The 16,304-nt window shown below is 44.0% G+C and overlaps 1 protein-coding gene across 3 annotated transcripts; it reads left to right on the top strand.

Annotated features, from left to right (window-relative positions):
• The first annotated feature begins 806 nt into the window (after positions 1-806).
• Positions 807-16,192, top strand: MRPL24 (mitochondrial ribosomal protein L24). Of its 3 annotated transcripts, none has more exons than XM_004480585.5 (6): positions 807-906; positions 14,591-14,834; positions 14,938-15,033; positions 15,264-15,367; positions 15,697-15,827; positions 15,962-16,192. In XM_004480585.5, the coding sequence occupies exons 2-6, from the start codon at positions 14,652-14,654 to the stop codon at positions 16,096-16,098; spliced, it is 651 nt and encodes a 216-aa protein (XP_004480642.1). In that variant the 5' UTR covers positions 807-906; positions 14,591-14,651; the 3' UTR covers positions 16,099-16,192. The 3 variants fall into 3 exon arrangements, with proteins under 3 accessions (XP_004480642.1, XP_071063589.1, XP_004480643.1); XM_071207488.1 differs by lacking the exon at positions 807-906 and adding an exon at positions 913-1,012; XM_004480586.2 differs by lacking the exon at positions 807-906 and adding an exon at positions 913-1,040.
• Positions 16,193-16,304: the final 112 nt, after the last annotated feature.

The raw sequence follows: 16,304 nt of genomic DNA, 5'->3' as shown, positions 1-16,304 counted from the left end.
CCCAGCCATTGTTTAACGCAAGTTCCTCCAGGAGCAACTTTAAAAACATTTTTTAAAAGGTCACAAGAGTCTGAACTATGGGGGATGCCAGCCGGTGATGGCATGGAAGTGGGGATGTTTGAGCTAGTTGTAGAAGCAACAATGACCCCAAGGGCAGACCAAAGAAAAGAGATAACCCTTTCTCCTCGCTCCTGTGGGGGACATCTGCCAGATTGGGGGGGGAGAAGGAGGGAATGGCGCTCTGAACTCTGGTTCTGAGTCTGCCACTAATTGCTTGTGTGACTCGGGGCGAGTCTGTTTCCTTTTCTTGGCCTCCTCCTTTTCATCAGTTAAATGGGACAGCTGGATCAGATAATGTTTCTTTCCATATCTGACATTTTGGGACTAGATCGACTAGTTTGGTCCGCATTTCATTCCCTCCTCTAGAAGACCTACTTCAGTTTTGGAATCTGTCCTGGTCCACTCCAGCAGAAAAGGACGGGAAATTAGCAGCGGTCTTGCCTGTAAACGGGCCCGCTCCCCCGAATAGGAGGCCACAACCACCTAGAAAATGGAGCCATCCCTCCTGAACTACGCTCCTCAGCCGCCTCCACGCAGAGCATGCGCAGAAACGCACGAGGCGCGGCAGCCCAGCCTGGTTGGCCTTCAACCCCCGACGTGCTTCACCAGTGTTCTTACGTTTCCTTCATTTCCTACCCACCCCCTCAGCCAAATTTCCGGTTTCCAGCTCGCTTCCTAGCGGCGGACTACAGCTCCCAGCATGCAGAGAGACCAAGTTCGCTGTTGGGTGCCCGCTCTGCAGTTAGACTACACTTCCCAGAAAGCCAAGGGCTGGGGGCGGGCGGGGCTGGCGGCCCACGTGTAGAGGTGACAGAACCGGGACGAGCGGCGCGGCGACAAGCGGAGGTGAGACCCGCGCTGCCCTGCGGTAGTGCAGTCCTGGGGCCCGTCCGGGAGGCGGGTGCAGGGAGGACCTTCCTTGGCCCTGGCCCTGGCCCAATCGCTCTCCCAGGTGGCCCTTAACCAGAAGCTGGCAGTGGGTGTGTGTTGAAGACTAAGAGGGTCTGTCGATGTGCGGGATGTGGGTCCGCACCCGGCATGGGGCGGGCGGGGAAGGCCTTGGAGCCGGGGCGGGAAGGGTCAGGCGTACGACCCGAGTACCTCGCACAGCACCTCCAGAGCACGCGGTGAAAGCCTCACTGCGGAAGGGGCTCCAGCCTCTCCAGGATGTGGGGGGAAAGGAAGGGAAGACCGAGGGGCGTGCTGGCTTCTGGGATCTTCCAGAGCCTCAGACTTAGAATGACCGAGCTTAAGAGACTTCTTGCAGCAGTCACGAAGGAGGTTTGGACCTTAAGGTTGACCCTGCCATATTGAACTAGGGCAAGTCACTCCAGCTCTCGGCCTCGGTCTTCCTTGTCTATAAAACGGGTCTTAGGATATTTGCACCTGGGAAGAAAAATGTCAGTAATAGTGAACTTGCCAGCACTAGATCTGTCATAGTGGTGCTTGGCAACATTTGTCGAATCTGAATGAGAAAACTGAGGTACATTCAACCGGCATTAATTGAAAATAATATTGGGCCTTTTTTTTTTCCCCCTGTGAGAAATATAAAGAAGAAAACGACCAAATAGCTCACTGTTCAGATAAACTCAGTTGATATTATTAAGAAAAATGTGCATGGTTAGAAAATGCAAATGTTATGGGAAGAAACTAGCTGGAAGCAACAACCCTCCCAAACAGTTCCTCTCCCTGAAAGCAAATACAGCTAGTTATTTCTTGTTGAAATCCTCAAAATTTTTATACCTGTGTCAAAAGATCTATGCTTCTCTTTAGTTTAACTTAGTTTTTCAAAACTTTTGTTGTAGTAACATATATACAACGCAAAATTTCCATTTTAACCACTTTAATTGTACAATCCTTTCTTTTTTTTCTTTCTTTAATTGTACAATCCTCTTTCTTTCTTTTTTCTTTTTTTCCCATACCAGGGACTGGGCATTGAGCCCTGGACCTCATATGTGGGAAGCTGGCACTCAACCACTAAGCCACATCTGCTCCCCTGAGTTGGTTTTTTCCTTTGTTTTGCTTGTTGTTTTTTTTTTTTCAGGAGGCATGGGAAACCCAACCCAGGACCTCCCATGTGGGGGGGGGGTGCTGAATTGCTTGGCCCACATCCACTCCCAATTCAGTGATATTAATTTCATCACCCCAAACAGGAGTTCTGTATCCATTAAGTAATAACCTACCATCCCTCTTCCCCTAGCCCCTGGTAACCTGTAATCTACTTTCTGTATCTATATATTTCCTTAGTCTAGGTATTTTATCATGTAAGTGAGATCATACAATATTTCTCCTTTTGTGTCTGGCTTATTTCATTCAACGTGAGATTTTCAAGGTTCATCCATGTTGTGGCATATATCAGAACTTCTTTCCTTTTTATGGCTGCATAATATTCCATAGTATGGGTATACCAAATTTTTTCTATCCACTCATCTGTCGATGGACACTTGGGTTGCATCCACCTTTTGGCTGTTGTGACTAATACTGGTATGAACATTGGTATATAAATATCTGAGCCCCTGCTTTAAATTCTTTGAGGTATAACTTAGGAGTATAATTGTCAGGTCATATGGTAATATATCTTTTTTTAATTATCCACAAAGGATAATACTATTCACATTATATTGTACCTTGCTTTGTTAATGAGTATTTAAAAATCATTTAAATGACTCCAACAACCTATAAAGGTTTATGGATGATGAAACTAAGCTCAGAAGTTATGTAAGTTGCCTAGGGTCACACAGTAAGATGATGGCAGAGCAGGGCCTAGAACCTAGGTTATCTGTCAGTCAAGAGCTTTTTATACCGTTACAGTACACTTTATTTCTACTTTGAAGTTAGACTTCATTTTTACCTAAAAAACAAGATTAGTAGTACCAATTTTTTTTTAATCTTACACTTTTTTTTATCCCTGCCCCCTGCCCTAGTGTGTGCTTGCTGTCCGTTCGCTGTGCCTTCTTTCCATGTCTGCTTGCCCTTCTTGTCTTTCTTGTTAAGAGGCACCAGGAACTGATCCTGGGACCTCCAGGGTGGGAGAGAGGCACTCAGTTGCTGAAACCACCTCATCTCCTTGGTCAGCTGCATCTCTCACTGTCTCTCCTCTGCATCTCCCTTTGTTACGTCATCTTGCTGCACCAGCTCTTTCCAGTGCAGGCCAGCTTGTCTTCACCAGGAGGCCCCAGGAATTGAACCCAGAGCCTCCCATATGGTAGACAGGAGCCCAATTGCTTGAGCCATATCTTCTTCCTAGTTACTTTTTTTTAAAAAAGATTTATTTATTTCTCTCTCCTTCCCCCCATTGTCTACTCTGTGTCCATTTGCTGTGTGTTCTTCTGTGTCCGCTTGCATTCTTGTCACGTGGCACTGGGAAACTGTCGCTTTTTTTGTTGTTGTTGCATCATCTTGCTATGTCAGCTCTCCATGTGTGTGGCACCACTCCTAGGCGGGCTGTGCTTTTTTCACATGGGGTGGCTCTCCTTGTGGGGTGTACTCCTTGTGCATGGGGCACCCCTGCATGGCACAGTAGCACTGAGCATGGGCCAGCTCACCACACTGGTCAGGAGGCCCTGGGTATCGAACCCTGGATCCTCCATATGGTAGGCAGATGCTCAAGCAGTTGAGCCACACCGCTTCCCCCTAGTTACCTTTTTCATGGGTTTTTCTTAAGGTTTAAGTAGGATGATACACAAAAGCACTTAGCATGGCACTGAAAGGTAGCAAGTGCTCAGTAAATTGAAGCACTTTTTTTTTAAACTTTATTTTGTACATTTAATAACTGAAAATATAAACTAAAAACTAAAAACAGTTAAATAAAAACATCCATTTCTCAATTAAATATACTGGATATGCATACTTTTTTTTTTTTTTTAGTCAAACAACATGTTACACAATATATTTTATTCATAGTAGCACAATCATACAATATTTTTCCTTTTCTGTCTGGCTTGCTTCGCTCAACATGATGTCCTCCAGGTTCATCCATGTTGTCATATGCTTTACAACTTCATTTCTTCTTACAGCTACGTAATATTCCTTTGTGTGAATATACCACAGTTTGTTTATCCGTTCTTCAGGTAACGGACACCTGGGTTGTTTCCAGCTTTTTGGCAATTGTGAATGATGCCGCTATGAACATCGGTATGCAGATGTCTGTTCATGTCACTGCTCTCAGTTCTTCTGGGTATATACCCAATAGTGGTATTGCAGGGTCATGTGGCAAGTGGCAATTTCTTTAGGAACTGACAAACAGTTCTCCTTAGTGGCTGTACCATTCTGCATTCCCACCAACAGTGAATAAGTGTTCCTATCTCTCCACATCCTCTCCAACACTTGTAGTTCTCTGTCTTTTTAATAGTGGCCATTCTGATAGATATGAAATGATATCTCATTGTAGTTTTGATTTGCATTTCCCTAATCATTAGTGATGTTGAGCATTTCTTCATGTGTTTTTTGCCATTTGTATTTCTTCTTTGGACAAATGTCTATTCAAGTCTTATGACCATTTTTTAATTGGGTCGCTTTTCTTTTTATTGTTGAGTTGTAATAACTCTTTATATATCCTGATATGTGATATCAGATATGTGATTTCCAAATATTTTCTCCCTTTGAGTTGGCTGGCTTTCCATCGTTTTGACAAAGCCCTGTGAGGTGCACAAGTGTTTAATTTTGAGGAGGTCCCATTTATCTATTTGCACATACTTTGGATGTAAAGTCCAAGAAAGCACCACCTATTACAAGGTCTTGAAGATCTTTCCCTACCTTTTCTTCTAGTAGTTTTATGATCCTGGCATTTATATTTAGGTCTTTGATCCATTTTGAGTTGATTCTTGTATAGGGAGTGAGATAGGGGTCCTTTTTCATTCTTTTGGTTGTAGATACCCAATTCTCCTAGCACCATTTGTTGAGGAGACTGTTTAGTCCCCTTAACATTAATTTGGTAGGTTTGTCAAAAACCAGTTGACTGTATAGGTGAGGGTTTATTTCTGTATTATCAGTTCTGTTCCACTAATCAATGTGTCAATATGCCAGTACCATCCTGTTTGTTTGTTTTTTTTAAGATTTATTTAGTTATTTATTTCTCTCCCCTTCCCCCCACCCCCGCCCCTGTTGTCTGTTCTCTGTGTCTATTTGCTGTGTGTTTTTCTTTGTCCACTTCTGTTGTTGTCACTGGTACAGGAATCTGTGTTTCTTTTTTTGTTGTGTCATTTTGCTGCTTCAGCTCTCCGTGTGGGTGGTGCCATTCCTGGGCAGGCTGCACTTTCTTTTGCACTGGGCAGCTCTCCTTACGGGGCACACTCCTTATGCATGGGGTTCCCCTACGCGGGGGATACCCCTGCGTGGCACGGCACTCCTTGAGCACATCAGCACTGCACATGGGCCAGCTCCACACGGGTCAAGGAGGCCCGGGGTTTGAACCGTGGACCTCCCATGTGGTAGATGGACGCCCTAACTACTGGACCAAGTCCTCTTCCCCACTATCCTGTTTTGACCTCTGTAGCTTTTTAATATGTTTCAGTGTCAGGCAGTGAAATTCCTCCCATGTGGCTCTTCTTTTTTAGAATGCTTTTAGCTATTTGGGTGCACTGTCTCTTCCAAATGAATTTGATAATTGCTTTTTCTAATTCTGTAAAATATGCTCTTGGAATTTTGATTGGTATTGCATTGAATCTATAAATCAGTTTGGGTAAGATTGACATCGTCAACGATATTTATTCTTCCAAACATGAGCACGGAATGTCTTTCCACTTGTTTAAGTCTTTTAAAATTTCTTTTAGCGTTGTTTTATAGTTTTCTGCATATAAGTCCTGTACTTCCTTGGTTAAATTAATTCCTAGGTATTTGAATCTTTTTGTTGCTATTGTAAATGGAATTTCCCACCGATTTCCTCCTCAGATTGTTCAGCACTAGTGTACAAAAACATTACTGATTTTTGCATGTTGATCTTGTATCCTACACTTTGCTGAACTCATTTATTAGCTCAAGTAGCATTTTCATGGATACTTCAGAATTTTCCAAGTACAAGATCATGTCATCCGCAAACAGTGAGAGTTCTACTTCCTCTTTTCCTATTTGGATGCCTTTAATTTTTTTTCCTTATGTAATTGCCCTAGCTAGAACTTCTAGTACAATATTGACATTGGGCATCCTAGTGTTGTTTTCGATCTTAGAGGGAAAACTTTCAACCTTTCCCCATTGAGTACAATGTTGGCTGTAGGTTTTTCATATATGCCTTTTATCATATTGAGGAATTTTCCTTCTATTCTTATCTTTTGAAGTGTTTTTATCAAAAAAGAATGCTAGATTTTGTCAAATGCCTTTTCTGCTTCCATTGAGATTATCATGTAGTTTTTTCCCTTCAATTTGTTAATGTGGTATATTACATTGATTGATTTTCTTATGTTGAACCAGGCTTGCATACCAGGAATAAATCCCACTTGGTCGTGATGTATAAGTCTTTTGATATGCTGTTGGGTTCAATTCGCAAGTATTTTGATGAGAATTTTTACATCTATGTTCATTAGGGAGATTGATCTGTAATTTTATTTTCTTGTAATGTCTTTATCTGGCTTTGGTATTCAGGTGATATCCACTTCATAAAATGTGTTGGGTAATTTTCCCTCCTTTTCAATTTTTTGGAAGAGTTTATACAGAATTGGTGTTAATTCTTTTTGAAATGCTTATTAGAATTTACCTGTGTAGTCATCTGGACTTTTCATTACTGGGAGATTGTTGATGAGGTTCAGTCTCTTTAAATGTGATTGGTTTGTTAAATTCCTGTATTTCTTTTAGTGTCAGTATAGGTTGTTTGTGCATTTCTTTCTTTTCTTTTCTTTTTTTTTTTTTAAAGATTTATTTATTTATTTCTCTCCCCTCCCCCCCGTTGTCTGTTCTCTGTGTCTATTTGCTGTGTCTTCTTTGTCCGCTTCTGTTGTTGTCAGTGGCACGGGAGTCTGTGTTTTTTTGTTGCATCATCTTGTGTGCCAGCTCTCTGTGTGTGCGGCACCATTCCTGGGCAGGCTGCACTGTATTTTGTGCTGTGCGGCTCTCCTTACGGGGCACACTCCTTGAGGATGGGGCTCCCCTAGGGAGGGGCAACCCTGCGTGGCAGGGCACTCCTTGTGAGCATCAGCACTGCGCATGGGCCAGCTGCACATGGGTCAAGGAAGCCCAGGGTTTGAACCGCGGACCTCCCATATGGTAGATGGACGCCCTAACCACTGGGCCAAGTCCGCCGCCCTGTTTGTGCATTTCTAGGAATTGTCCATTTCCTTTAGTTGTCTAGTTTGTTGGCATACAGTTTCTCATTATATCCTCTTATGATTCTTTTAATTTCTTTGGGGTCAGATGTAACTTCATCCCTTTCATTTCTGATTGTATTTATTTGCATCTTCTCTCTGTTAGTCTAGCTAAGGGTTTGTCAATTTTATTGATCTTCTCAAAGAACCAGCTTTTGGTGTTGTTAATTTTCTCTATTGTTTTTTTGCTCTCAATTTCATTTATTTCTGCTTAATCTTTAGCTAGATTTCTTTCCTTCTGCTTGCTTTGGTTTGCTGTTCTTCTAGTTTCTCTAGTTGTTCAGTTAAATCTTTGAGTTTAGCTCTTTCTTCTTTTTAATATAGCATTTAGGGCTATAAATTTCCCTCCAAGACTTCCTTTGCTGTATTTCATAAGTTTTGACTCATTTTGTTCATGTTTTCATTTGTCGTAATACATTTACTGATTTTACTTGCAGTTTCTTTTTTTCTCTCCCCATCCCCGCCCCCACCCCATATACCCTCTGTCCATTCTCTGTGTGTTCTTCCGTGTCCGCTTGTATTCCTGTCAGCAGCACCCGGAATCATGTCTCTTTTTGTTGAGTCATATTGCTGGGTCAGCTCTTTGAGTGTGCGGCCCCATTCCTGGGCAGGTTGCACTTTTTTCACGCTGGGCGGCTCTCCTTACGGGGCGCACTCCTTGCACGTGGGGCTCCTCTACGCGGGGGACCCTTGCGTGGCGGACACCCCTGCGTGGCAGGGCCCTCCTTGCATGCATCAGCACTGCGCGTAGGCCAGCTTATCGCACAGGTCAGGAGGCCCTGGGTTTGAGCCTTGGACCTCCCATGTGGTAGGTGGATGCCCTATCCATTGGGCCAAATTCGTTTCCCTGCAATTTCTTCTTTGACCCACTGATTATTTAGGAGTATGTTGTTCAGCCTTCACATATTTGTGAATTTATGTTTTTCCTGCCTGTTATTGATTTCGAGTTTCTTTTTTTTTTGTCGTTAAAGAGTTCTTTAATTTTTTATTTCTCTTCCCTTCCCCCCTCTTCCCTGCGGTCTACTCTCTGTGTTCATTCACTGTGTGTTCTTCTGTGTCCGCTTGGATTCTTGTCAGCGGCACCAGGAATCTTTTTGTCTCTTTTTGTTGCATCATCTTTGCTGCATCAGCTCTCCATGTGTATGGCGCCACACCTGGGCAGGCTACGCTTTTCTTGCACGGGGCAGCTCTCCTTGCAGGGCACGCTCCTTGTGTGTGGGAATCCCCTACACAGAGGACACCCCTGTGTGGAATGGCACTCCTTACGTGCATCAAAACTGCATATGGGGGAAACGGACTTTGGCCCAGTGGTTAGGGCATCCGTCTACCACATGCGAGGTCCGCGGTTCAAGCCCCGGGCCTCCTTGACCCGTGTGGAGCTGGCCCATGCGCAGTGCTGATGCGAGCAAGGAGTGCCCTGCCACACAGGGGTGTCCCCCGCGTAGGGGAGCCCCACGCGCAAGGAGTGTGCCCATGAGGAGAGCCGCCCAGCGCGAAGGAGGGAGCAGCCTGCCGAGGAATGGCGCCACCCACACTTCCCGTGCCGCTGACGACGCTGAGGACAACAGAAGCGGACAAAGAAGCAAGACGCAGCAAAAAGACACAGAAAACAGACAACCGGGAAAGGGGAGGGGAATTAAATAAATAAAAATAAATCTTTAAAAAAAAAAAACAACTGCATATGGGCCAGCTCACCACATGGGTCAGGAGGCCCTGGGTTTGAACCCTGGACCTCCAATATGTTAGGCAGATGCTCTATCAGTTGAGCCGCATCCACTTCCCTCCAGTTTCATTCCATTATGATCTGAGAAGGTGCTCTGTATAATTTCAATCTTTTTATATTTATTGAGAGCTGCACTGTGCCTTAACATGTGGTCTATTCTGGAGAAAGATGCATGGGCACTTGAAGAGACTGTATAACCTGCTGAGTTTGGATGCAGTATTCTGTACATATCTGTTAGGTCTAGTTCGTTTATCACATTATTCAAATTCTCTATTCCCTTGTGGATCTTTTGCCTAGTTGTTGTAACAACTGTCTGTGGAGTTGAAGTCTCCAATGATTATTGTAGAGATGTCTTTTACTCTCTTCAGTTTTCCCAGAGTTTGTCTCATGTATTTCCTTCTATATCTTCCTGGTAGATTGTCCCTTTTATTAATATACAATTGGCCTTCTGTATCTCTTATAACTTTTTTGCATTTAAAGTCTGTTTTGTCTGACAGTACTATAGCTACCCCTGCTCTTTTTTGGTTACTATTTGCATGGAGTATTTTTTTCCAACCTTTCACTTTCAGCCGTTTTGTATCCCTGGGTCTAAGGTTGGTTTCAGGTAAAAAGCGTATGAATGGCTCATGTTTTTTAATCTCTTCTGTCAGCCTGTATCTTTTGATTGGGGAGTTTAATCCATTCACATTCAATGATGTTACTGTAAATGCACTATTTACTTCCACCAATTTATTCTTTGGTTTTCATATGCCATATCGTATTTTCGTCTGTCTTATTACTCTTTTGATTATCTTTTCTGCTATTCTTTATTCTATACTCTCCTCTAAGCCTCTCTCTCCTGTTTTTTAAATTTCAGATTCTAAGGTTTCCTTTAACATTTACTGCAAAGGTAGATTTTTTTTTTTTGCAGACTCTCTTAGTTTCTGTTTGTTTGTGAATATTTTATACTCACCTTCGTATTTGCTAAAGAATTCTCAGCTTGAGGTTTTTCTCTTTCAGTATCCTAATTGTATCATCACTTCTTTTCACCTTCATGATTTCTGAAGAGAAATCTTCATTAGGTTTTGGTTTTTTTTTTTTTTTGAGAAATCTGCATTAGGTTTTACTGTGTATAGCAGTTTGATATTGATGAATTCCAAAAAGAAATATTTGATTATGTTTGTGAACTGGTCTTTTCCTCTGGGCATATGCGATTATATTGGATATACTGATCTTGTGTCAGTAGGGCATTGAGTACCCACCCCTTGGTGGATAGGGACTTGCAGATAAAAGGCATGGCAAAGGTCAGAATTGAGGGTTTTTGATGTTGGAGTTTTGATATTGGGGTTTGATGCTGAAGCCTTAAGCTGGAGTCCCAAGAAGTAAGCACACAGAGGAAAGAGAAGCAAGCCCCAGAAAGGGAGGAACCCAGGAAGCCTGAACCCTCTCAGATGTCGGCAGCCATCTTGCTCTAACACATGAAAATAGACTTTGGTGCAGGAAATAACTTATGCTTTATGGCCTTGTATCTGTAAGCTCCTACTCCAAATAAATAGCCTTTAGTTACCAATTTCTGGTATTTTTGCATCAGCACCCCTTTGGCTGACTAATATACTGGGTGTACCTTGTAAGTGATGGTTTGCTTCTCCCTTGCTGCTCTGAGAATTTTCAGTTTATCTTTGACATTTGACATTCTGAGTAGTCTGTGTCTTGGGATAGGTCTATTTGAATTTATTCTGATTGAGGTGTGGTGTGCTTCTTGGACATATATGTTCATTTCTTTTGTTAGAGTTGGGAAATATTCAGCTATTATTTCCTCAAATTTTCTGCCCCTTTTCCTTCTCTTCTCCTGGAATTCCCATGACATGTATGTTGTTGTGTTTCATGCTGTCATTCAACTTTCTAAGCCCCTGCTCAATTTTTCCCATTCTTTTCTCTCTTCAATTTCAGCTGTTCTGTCTTTTGTATCACTTATTTTTTCTTCTGTCATTTCAAGTCTGAGGTTGTGTGCCTCTAATGTGTTGTGTTTTTTTTAAAGATTTATTTATCTCCCCATCCCCACTGTCTGCTCTCTGTGTCCATTCACTGTGCATTCTTTTGTGTCTGCTTGTTTCTCTTTAGGTGGCACCGGGAACCGATCCTGAGACTTTGAGGAGTGGGAGAGAGGTGCTCAATCAATCTCTTGCACCACCTCAGCTCCCTGGTCTGCTGTGTCACTTATTGTCTCTCCTCTGTATCTCTTTTTGTTGCATCATCTTGCTGTGCCAGCTCTCAGCTTGGGCTACTTGCTGCATGGGCCAGCAATGTGCATGGGCCAGCTTACCTTCACCAGGAGGCCCCAGGAATCGAATCCTGGACCTCGCATATGGTAGAATTGAGCCCATTCACTTGAGCCACATCTGCTTCTCTCTAATGTGTGGTGTTTTTTTTAAAGATTTATTTATTAAAAAATTTTTTTTCTCTCCCCTTTTGCCCCCCCCACGCCGTAGTCTGCTCTTTGTGTCCATTCGCTGTGTGTTCTTCTATGTCCGCTTGCATTCTTGTCATCAGCACTGGGAATCTATGTCCCTTTTTGCTGCATCTGCTCTCCATGTGTTCAGCACCACTCTTGGGCTGGCTGTGCTTTTTCATGTGGGGCGGCTCTCCTTGCAGGGGCACACTCCTTACACATGGGGCTCCCCTATGCGGGGGACACTCCCGCATAGCACAGCACTCTTTGTGCACATCAGCACCGCGCATGGGCCAGCTCACCACACGGGTCGGCAGATGCTCTATCATTTAAGCCAAATCCACTTCCCTCTAATGTGTTTTTGATCTCACCTATTGTGTCTTTCATTTCCATGAGCTCAGATACTTTTCTGTCCAGGATTACAAATGATTCTTTGCACTCACTTAGTGTCTTCTTCATGTCATTTATCTTTTTAACCATATTATCTTTCATTAATTTGATTTTAGAATTTTGTGCACTTCTTGCTGATTAGTTCTCTCAAATCCTGTGTCTTTTCTAGGGTTTTGATATATTCCTTTCCTTGGGCCATGTCTTCTATTTTCTTAGTATGGCTTGTAATTTTTTGCTGATGTCTAACCATCTGATTAGGACGTAGTTTACTCAGATGCTCAATTTCTTTCTCTTTTGTAGGAATTTAGTGACAGAAGGCTGTGTGTTATCACTGATTCTTGGCTTGACCTGGATTCTTAGGTTTGCCCCCGCTAGTTGCTCAAAACCGAGCTCTGGACGCAGTAATTGGTTGCAGAACCACTTCCTAGGGCCTTGGGGAGGGAAGCTATAAAAGCTGGGATAAGCCTCTCTTATTTTTAATTTTCCCATGTGCACTTCCTTAGTCTGCCAGCAGATGGAGCTCTTTGGCAGCTCTGCGTTCAGTATGCTGAGTGTATTTGCAACTCAGAGGGGGGTCAATGTGATAGAACCTCCTGTCTGTAATTCAAACTTTCTCTGAGATAGTTCTTCAGCCTTCTCTGTCAGCCCCCTCCTTTTCCCAGCTAGGAAATATTTCCACTCCCCTCTGAGTCCTAGCCATCAGTCCTTGTTAGCAGAGAAGGAGATTGGGAGAGTCACATATCTTTAGTACCATGCTGGCTCCCAAGGTAAATAAAGGCAAAGCCCCACCTGTCTTGGAAGGGCTCCTGGGACACAGCAGAACAAATTTGTGGGTTAGAAGCTAAGTCAGCCTTAGGCTGTGTCCCTCCCTCTCTGTTCCTGGGGTGGTAGATCCCTGGATCCCCTTCTGTAGCTGCAGGTCCAGAAGCCTGAGTATTCTAGTGTCTTTAGTGTGGAGTTGGGTGCCGGCAGCAGCAGCCACTGGTTTCAACTCACAGTTCAGCCTTCGTGATTACCCTCTTTTGTCCCTCTTTCCTCTGCACAGTGTCCAGCCTTCCCCTGGTATCCTAAACTTAGATCTTTTCTCTAGGCTGTTTCACACTGTCCTCTAGCTATTTTTCTGGAGGGGAAGAGAGTCCCGTGTTTTTCTAGTCCTCCATCTTCCCTGAAGTCTGAAGCACTTATTAATTTTTGCCCTCAGTTCACTTACCAGCCCATTAATTTCATCCCTTGCCCAAATTTGGGCACATACCTAGTTGGGAAATTTAGGACCTAGTAATCCTAGTCAGGCCCTGGGTCTTCTTCATTTAGAAAAGAAGCTCTTTTTAGGGAGGAGTGATCATTTCCTGTCCGAGGGTAGGAATTAGAAGTTGGGTAGGGACGTTTTAACTCTGGGTTTTTATCTCTGCTACCTGTTTCTTTGTTTTACCATAAAACTGCCTACCTTACAGTCCTAGGCCAGTGTTTTATTCCCTTACCTGTTTTCATCCTATCCTACTGATCCTCATTTATTTAATGGCTGTTTGTCCAGTACCTATCATGTCCCAAGCCCTCCTGAGGTCTGCTGTACTCAGAGGTGAGCTAGATAACATGGTCCGTGGCATCAATGAACTTTTTGGACTTTTGGACTTTGAAGTCAGATATATGTGTAGAAGTTTTAATTAACTTGACTGTAAAAGTGTGGAGATGGATAGAGTTGATAGTAACACATTATAGTGAGTAGTAACAGGTTTATAAATGGAATTGTGACTGAAAAAGGTAGTCTGGGGAAGTAAATGTCAGTAGAAAGAAAGCTAAAGAATAATCTAGGGACTGAATAACACAGTGAACCCAGAGGCAGTTGAGAATTGTGGCTAAGGGTACAAATACAAGAGAGTCCTTCTGTGAGCTAGAGCAGATGTAGATCACTGTTGCAGGGTGATGAGAATATGGAGAAACATGGGGAAACTACAATTGGTGTTACCTATAGACTGTGGTTAACAGCAATACTATAATATTCTTATATCAATGCCAAGCTGTACTGTGTTGATAATGGAGATGTATGGAAAAGTGTGCCAACTGTATGCTATGGACCATGATTGGTGGTAATAGCCTGATGATATTATCTCATAATCTATAGCAAATGTTCCACCAGGGTGTGGAGTTGTATGGGAAATCTACACATCTGTATGATTGTTTTTTAAGTTCACAATATCTGTAACAAAAATATACTTTAAAAAAAATAGTATGGGTTGGGGGAAAAATACACCAAATGTAAGATAAGGAACATAACTAGTAGTAATATTTTGACAATGCTCTTGCATAGTTTGTAACAAATGTTTCACACCAATACAAAGAGTTGGTGGAGGGGTGATTTATGAGACCCCTGTGTGATGTTATGTATGTTTATTTTGTAAGTTCACAGTCTTTACTATATACTTGCTGTTTATGTGTGTTCATGTATGAATGGTAAACTTCAATAAAAATTTTTTTTAAAAAAGATAAGCTGATTCACCCTCAAATATCAGCTGGTAAATGATTATAAATGATGCCAAATAAACAAAAAATGTTCCTTCTGCCACACAAGTTATCCATTCACTAGCTGTACATTTGGATTGCTTCCAGTTTTTTATAATAATAAAGTTGCTATGAACTTTTTTTTTTTTTAAGTTCCTTCTCTTGCTTCTTTTGCTCCTTTTTTCTGTCCATCTACCCTAGAGCTAACTAGTGAGGTTTCCGAGTCTTTCACTGGTGAAGGGATTTCCAACGGCCTCCAGCCATGCGTCTCTCTGCGCTGCTGGCCTTGGTGTCCAAGGTCAGTCTGCCCCCCCACTACCGGTATGGGATGAGCCGCCCAGGCTCCCTGGCAGACAAGAGGAGGAACCCTCCAGGGACCAGACGGCGCCCGGTGGTTGTAGAACCCATTTCTGATGAAGACTGGCATCTGTTCTGTGGGGACACGGTGAGCACCTCAGATGGGGGTGGGATAGGGGTGGGAGTGCATAGCACGGTGGAAGTGCTCCTGGGCAAGAGTCCCCCTTCCTGAGTCTTGTGTCTTCTCATAGGTCGAGATCCTAGAAGGGAAGGATGCTGGGAAGCAGGGTAAAGTGGTTCAGGTTATACGACAGCGAAACTGGGTCGTCCTGGAGGGGCTGAACACAGTAAGTGATGCGGAGGAAGGATGCTCAGGAAGCCTGGCCCATCTGTCCCTCTCCATTAAGAGCAGCCCGGGGCAGGGGGTTGGGGGGCGGCTGCGGATAGGGCAGGAGACTGGCTGGGGGATGCTGGTATGACTGAGCATCCTGCTTTTCAATTTGGGCTTAAGCTCTGAGTGGCAGTGGGCAAGCCCCCTTCCCCTCCCAAGGTTTCTGACATTCCATCTCTTGGACAGCATTACCGCTACATTGGCAAGACCAGCGATTACCGGGGAACCATGATCCCTAGTGAAGCCCCCCTGCTCTACCGCCAGGTCAAACTCGTGGATCCTGTGGACAGGCAAGTACACAGGACTCTGGTCAGAGGGCTTCCTTCCCTCTGAGTCCACCTATGTGTTGATCACAGCAGCCCATTTTCCCAGTGGGAATGGAGGGGGTGTGGAGATCAGATCGTATCAGAGCAGGTAAGATGGTGGGTTAGATGCTTTGGGAATTGGGAGGGACTAACTCATGGGCATGATTCCTCCTCCCCATGGGTAACCCCAACAGAAAGGTAGCAGAGAAATAAGGTGGTGGCCTTGGTGTTCTCAACTGTTGAGTCCACTTTTGGACAGGAGGGTGACAGGGGACCCTAGCTCCCAGGCCAGGCTCAACCCGCCTCTCCCCTAGGAAACCCACTGAGGTGGAGTGGAGGTTCACTGAGGCAGGAGAACGGGTACGAGTCTCCATGCGATCAGGAAGAATTATCCCCAAACCGGAATTCCCCAGAGCTGATGGCATCGTCCCTGAAACATGGATTGGTGAGGCTGATTGAGGGGCAGGAAGGTGGGAACAGGGAGTGATTGGGTAGGTAGGAGTGGGAGGAAGGGATATTAAAGAGAATAAAATTGGCCAGTCCTCCCACCCACCCACCTTCTTTCCTCTGGCCCAACAGATGGCCCCAAAGACACATCAGTAGAAGATGCTCTAGAAAAAACCTATATGCCCCGTCTAAAGACACTGGAGGAGGAAGTAATGGAGGCAATGGGCATCCAGGAGACCCGGAGACACAAAAAAGTCTATTGGTATTGAGCCTGGGGAGAGCAGCTTCTCCCCCTCTTCTGTGCCTTTACCTTGAAGGCTGGGCCCACCTCTTTGGACTCCAATAAAGAGCTGTGAATCGTCATCCTCTGCATGCAGCTGCTGTCTCCCAGTAGACTGGCACCCCAAACCCCAGTGTACCCCAGTGTCAGGGACTGAAGGGAAGGAGCATCCGTCCTGATGTTACAACAGTGGGA

This window comes from Dasypus novemcinctus, chromosome 13, assembly GCF_030445035.2.
Source record: "Dasypus novemcinctus isolate mDasNov1 chromosome 13, mDasNov1.1.hap2, whole genome shotgun sequence".
NCBI lineage: Eukaryota > Metazoa > Chordata > Mammalia > Cingulata > Dasypodidae > Dasypus > Dasypus novemcinctus.
The sequence above is the reverse complement of the archived record's forward strand: the minus strand, read 5'-3'. Positions and strand labels throughout refer to the sequence as shown.